At 34.9% G+C, this 5,934-nt stretch overlaps 1 protein-coding gene across 3 annotated transcripts in view; it reads left to right on the forward strand.

The window, feature by feature from the left end:
• The window catches only part of LOC107612651 (ABC transporter G family member 29-like), a 14,329-nt gene extending 8,784 nt beyond the window's left edge, over positions 1 to 5,545 (forward strand). The window contains exons 9-23 of one of the 3 annotated variants that reach the window (XR_001613831.2): positions 163 to 761; positions 1,406 to 1,566; positions 1,663 to 1,769; positions 1,855 to 2,008; positions 2,119 to 2,271; positions 2,374 to 2,549; positions 2,639 to 2,971; positions 3,060 to 3,350; positions 3,439 to 3,522; positions 3,612 to 3,745; positions 3,844 to 4,071; positions 4,163 to 4,334; positions 4,590 to 4,844; positions 4,940 to 5,304; positions 5,383 to 5,543. Coding sequence is in view for 1 of the 3 variants with exons in the window: in XM_016314348.2 (XP_016169834.1) it covers positions 163 to 761; positions 1,406 to 1,566; positions 1,663 to 1,769; positions 1,855 to 2,008; positions 2,119 to 2,271; positions 2,374 to 2,549; positions 2,639 to 2,971; positions 3,060 to 3,350; positions 3,439 to 3,522; positions 3,612 to 3,745; positions 3,844 to 4,071; positions 4,163 to 4,334; positions 4,590 to 4,844; positions 4,940 to 5,212 (3,120 nt within the window). In the remaining 2 variants the exon portion in view is untranslated. Of the gene's footprint in view, positions 1 to 162; positions 762 to 1,405; positions 1,567 to 1,662; positions 1,770 to 1,854; positions 2,009 to 2,118; positions 2,272 to 2,373; positions 2,550 to 2,638; positions 2,972 to 3,059; positions 3,351 to 3,438; positions 3,523 to 3,611; positions 3,746 to 3,843; positions 4,072 to 4,162; positions 4,335 to 4,589; positions 4,845 to 4,939 lie in introns of all 3 variants that reach the window. The other 2 variants (XR_002351725.1, XM_016314348.2) reach the window with 2 other exon arrangements.

Here is a 5,934-nt window from a genome sequence, read left to right on the forward strand (position 1 = left end):
TAAACGGTGAAAACTTAAGTACAGTCGATTTTCACATGAACCTGAAAGCTGTTACATAATTTGACTGATTTGACTAAATTTTCATGTAAGGCTCTCAGCAATTAAATTCACGTAAAATTTTTACCTTCTTAGACACAAATGAGAATATGATTTTGATGTCAGGTGACATCAAGGAAGGACCAAGAACAATACTGGGCAGACAGAAGCAAACCATATAGATACGTCACAGTCAGCGAGTTTGCAAACAAATTCAACAACTTCCACGTCGGCATGCAACTGCAGAGTGAGCTCTCTGTTCCGTACGACAAATCAAAGGGACACAGAGCAGCTCTTGTTTTCAAGAAATACTCTGTTCCAGCAATGAAACTGCTCAAAGCTTGTTGGGACAAGGAGTGCCTTCTCATCAAGAGGAACTCCTTCGTTTACGTCTTCAAGACCACGCAGATTGTCATCGTTGCTGTCATCTCCGCAACTCTCTTCTTGAAGACCACAATGCACCGAAGGAATGTGGACGATGCTGTTCTTTACATTGGTGGAATCTTGTTCACCATGACCATGAACATGTTCAATGGCTTTGCTGAGCTTTCACTCACCATTAAGAGGCAACCTGTGTTCTATAAGCACAGAGATCATCTTTTCCATCCTGCATGGACTTACACTCTCCCTAACTTCCTCTTAGGGATCCCCATTTCTCTCTTTGAATCTGTTGTTTGGGTTCTTATTACTTACTACACTATTGGTTTTGCACCAGAAGCTACTAGGTATACTCACTCTCACCTCTCTATGTGATGCATTTATACAGTTAAAAATATAAATATTCATGTGTTTTTTTCTGTTAATTTAAATTTTTTGAAAAAAGTAGTTAATAAAACATGAAAATTCAGGTGCAGGTAATTTTGTGTGAAGTTGATAGATAAGAGTCGTATGACAGATTTGACTAAATTGTCATCTTACGATTCTCAACTATCAGCTTCACATCAAGTTAAAAGTAGTTTATACTGTTAAATGATAGATAAGAGTCCTTAAATAATTTGACAGATTTGACTAAATTGATGCATTTATATTGTTAAAAATATAACTATTCAGGTGTTTTCTTCTGTTAGTACTCATGTGCAGTTAATTTCGTGCGTGAAGTTGATAGTTAAGAGTCGTTAAATGATCTATCAGATTTGACTAAACTGTCATCTAACGATTCTCAACTATCAGCTTTATATCAAATTAAATGCACATGAGTTTTCATCTTAATAAAAATGTAGTATCAGAGTTTAGAGTTTAATCCTTGTTAACTCTCAAAAGGAAGAAAATTCATGCAAATTCAGAAAAGCTCTTACGTGAGGAGACGTGATAGAAGTAGTTTCATAACTATAGTATGGAGTTTTGAATCTTATAAAATATTTTCTTGTAGGTTCTTCAAGCACTTGTTGTTGGTATTTCTAGTCCAACAAATGGCAGCTGGAATGTTTAGAGTAATTTCTGGAGTTTGTAGAACAATGATTATTGCCAACACTGGTGGAGCCCTCATGCTGCTTCTTGTATTTTTACTTGGTGGTTTCCTCATCCCAAAACGTGGGTAACTTATTATCCAAACTTTAACATAAATGTATGCTATGTGTTTGAAGAAAGTACTCACACACTTATCATATTATCATTAATCTTTAACAGGTGACATTCCAAAATGGTGGATATGGGGCTACTGGATTTCTCCACTGACATATGCTTTCAATGCATTTTCTGTGAATGAAATGCTTGCTCCAAGGTGGAATCATCCGGTAATTAATTATTTCAAAAACTATGAACATTATTTGGTGTAGCACAAATTGTTTCTGACTTAACTTTCACTGCTTAACTTAACAGTCCTCAGATGGTTCTCCCACATTGGGTGCAAAAACATTAGATACATTTGGTGTTCCAGATGAGAAAAGATGGTATTGGATAGGTGCAGGGGCTCTTATTGGTTTTGTAATTTTCTACAACATTCTCTTCACTATTTCACTGATGTATCTGAATCGTAAGAGCTCACATATCCTCATCAATATTTCTAGTGATCAATTATTTATTTCTTTCATTTTACTCACTAACTATTCTTATTGGTATGTCTGGTATCATTTGGCTCACTAGCTATTGGAAACAAACAAGCAACTATATCTGAAGAAGAAGCAAGTGAAATGGGGGTTGGAGGGGACTCCAAGGAAGAACCAAGACTCGCAAGGCCTGAGGCCAACAAAGAGTTTTCACTTCAACCATTGTTTGTTGCTGATGGAAATAACACAAGTAATAAAACATCAAATTATAACATAACTTTTAACTTCTCAATTATGATTTACCTGATAAACATGCTTGATCATACTTAATTGTCATGTTTTGTATTTTCAGGAGAAGTGGCAATGCAAAGAATGAGAAGCCAAAGTGATCCTGGTGGATTGAAAAAGGTTGATTCATCATCAGTTGAGTTAGCAACTGGAGTTGCTGCAAAAAGAGGAATGGTTTTACCTTTTCAGCCACTTGCTATGTCTTTTGATAGTGTTAACTATTATGTAGACATGCCTGCTGTAAGAATCCCCATTAAACATGTTCATTTATTTTAATAACAAATTTTTCATGGGAATCATGAAGCCAGATTTGATCATAATTGTGACAGGAAATGAAAGATCAAGGAGTGACAGACGATAGGCTACAACTGCTTAGGGAGGTAACCGGTGCCTTTAGGCCTGGAGTTCTAACTGCTCTTATGGGAGTTAGTGGAGCTGGAAAGACAACTTTGATGGATGTCTTAGCTGGAAGAAAGACAGGTGGATACATTGAAGGAGATGTCCGAATCTCTGGATTCCCTAAGAATCAAGAAACCTTTGCAAGAATTTCAGGGTACTGTGAACAAACTGATATCCATTCACCCCAAGTTACAGTCAGAGAGTCTTTGATTTTCTCAGCCTTCCTTCGGTTACCTAAAGAAGTTAGCAACCAAGAAAAGATAGTAAGAACACAAAGCATAATATCTGTTTTGTTATTCTCTTAATTAAGGTAGTGAAAGATATTCTTACAATGGTTTAAAATCTTTGTAGAAATTTGTGGATGAAGTAATGGATTTGGTGGAGTTGAATAATCTCAAGGATGCAATGGTTGGGCTTCCAGGAGTTACAGGGTTATCAACAGAACAGAGAAAGAGGCTAACAATAGCAGTTGAGCTTGTTGCTAATCCTTCAATCATTTTCATGGATGAGCCTACATCAGGTCTTGATGCAAGAGCAGCAGCCATTGTTATGAGAACTGTGAGAAACACTGTTGACACTGGAAGAACAGTAGTTTGCACAATTCACCAGCCTAGCATTGATATCTTTGAAGCCTTTGATGAGGTACTAATCAACTTCAAAATTTTCACATCTCTTGTGTTTCTCCTGATCATGTATGTTACTGACATTTATATATTTCCTATTCCATTAGTTGCTATTGATGAAGAGGGGAGGACAAGTGATCTATGCAGGACCATTAGGAAGAAATTCCCACAAGATTATTGAATATTTTGAGGTATTACCATAACTAGATATATTTATATAAAAAATTCTTGTTAAAAAAGGGGCTCAACATCTGATTTCATGTTTAAACATTGCTCAAAGGCAATTGAAGGGGTCCCAAAAATTAAGGATAAGTATAACCCAGCAACATGGATGCTAGAAGTAAGTTCCATAGCAGCTGAAGTTCGTCTCAGAGTGGACTTTGCTGAATACTACAAATCGTCATCCTTGTATCAGTAAGTATATAGATTAAATAGCTAAATTATTAGCAACTTGACAATTGCATATACATTTTTGGTTTGAGCAAACATTTATATATATCCTTTATGAGCAGGAGAAACAAAGCTCTTGTAAAGGAGCTAAGTACACCTCCTCCTGGAGCAAAAGATTTATATTTCCCAACTCAGTATTCTCAATCCATATGGGGACAATTTAAGTCCTGTCTATGGAAGCAATGGGTTACTTATTGGAGGAGTCCAGATTATAACCTTGTCAGATATTTCTTCACCTTGCTTGCAGCTCTCATGATTGGAACAATATTTTGGAGAGTTGGAAAGAAAAGGTTGGAGATGCCTTTTTATGTTGAGATCTTCAATCATATGTCTTTCATTTCAATTAATATGATTATTATATTTTGCTTGTCATCTATGCAGAGAGACCTCTGGTGACTTGACCAAGATTATTGGAGCATTGTATGGTGCTGTTATTTTTGTTGGTATCAACAACTGTCAAACTGTTCAACCTATAGTAGCTATTGAAAGAACAGTGTTCTACAGAGAAAAAGCGGCTGGAATGTACTCAGCTTTACCTTATGCTATTGCACAGGTCAGAAGATGGATTATTTACTTTAGAGAACCATATTGTTATTTATTTATTTGAAGATGATCACTCACACGTAGTTATCTTCATATGAAGTTGATAATTGAAAACCGTTAGATGGCAATTTAATCAAATATGTCAAATCATCTAATAGTTCTTAACTATCAACTTTAAATGAAGATAACTATACGTGAGTCTTCACCTAATTTGAATTTAGGATCTGTTACTTATTATGGTGATATTGATTTTTCATTATTGTAGGTTTTTGCTGAAATACCATATATACTTTTTCAAACTATATACTACTCACTCATAGTGTATGCTATGGTGAGCTTTGAATGGAAAGTGGAAAAGTTCTTTTGGTTCTTCTTTGTCAGCTTCTTCACCTTGTTGTACTTCACATACTATGGCATGATGACTGTTTCCATCACACCAAACCACCAAGTAGCAGCAGTATTTGCAGCTGCTTTCTATGGAGTCTTCAATCTCTTCTCTGGCTTCTTCATTCCAAGACCAGTAAGTATATACCTTTTCCAATTTGCTAATTCTTCAAAGCATGTTATAATCTTCTTGCTAACTAGCAACATTATCCAACAACTTTGGCATTACAGAGAATTCCTAAATGGTGGATTTGGTATTATTGGATATGTCCAGTGGCATGGACAGTGTATGGATTAATTGTGTCTCAATATAGAGATGTAACAAAAGAAATTCTTGTGCTTGGGACAAATAATCACACTGCTATCAAAGACTATATTGAAGATCATTATGGATTTAAACCAGATTTCATGGGACCTGTTGCTGTTGTTTTGGTTGCATTCACTCTCTTTTTTGCCTTTATATTTGCCTACTGCATCAAAGCACTCAACTTCCAAACTAGATAAGAGAAAAGGATTGATGGAACAATCTAGAATTCTTTTAAATCATTGGCTGATTTCTATAGTTTTTCTTGGCAGAATCAAAATGAAAAATTAAAGCACAATTCTTGCCAATTTCACCATATGTACCTTGTGTATATGACAGTATATTTTTCTTTGCTAGCAAGTTTTCAGAGTTGTCATCTTGTCTAGTGGTATAAATGTAAATCATGTGGACATATATGTAATTTTGTTGTATTGGTTTGCTACACCTACATATATAGAAATAGAATAATAAAATTATGATAAACATGCTTATCTTATGTCATAATTGATCTCGAGATGAAAAAACTCTGGAGATTTTTTCACTTTTAGTGACTAAAATTGATATATAAAGTGAAGGGGTTACATACTTACATGCAATCATTCTTTTTCTCTTTTATTTAATGAAAATGTGTTATTATATGCAAAGAAAGTCAAACTCTTTTGAGAGAGAGAGAGTCTTATAATGTGGTCTTCTTCTCTATTTTTCAAAACACAATCATAATTCTTGGCTTGAAATTAGTGTGTAGAGCCAAGTCAACAAGACATGTTTTACTGGGCAAGGGTGATGATATAAAGCCTTTATTATTTATTATTAATTATTATAAAATTAAATTCTAGATGAATTGTAATAGCAAGCGGTTTAACTTGTCAAGGTCAAATTCTAGATGAATTATGCTGATCTGTCGTATCATGCATAGACAAAA

The sequence above is a fragment of the Arachis ipaensis genome, chromosome B08 (genome assembly GCF_000816755.2).
Source record: "Arachis ipaensis cultivar K30076 chromosome B08, Araip1.1, whole genome shotgun sequence".
Lineage (NCBI taxonomy): Eukaryota > Viridiplantae > Streptophyta > Magnoliopsida > Fabales > Fabaceae > Arachis > Arachis ipaensis.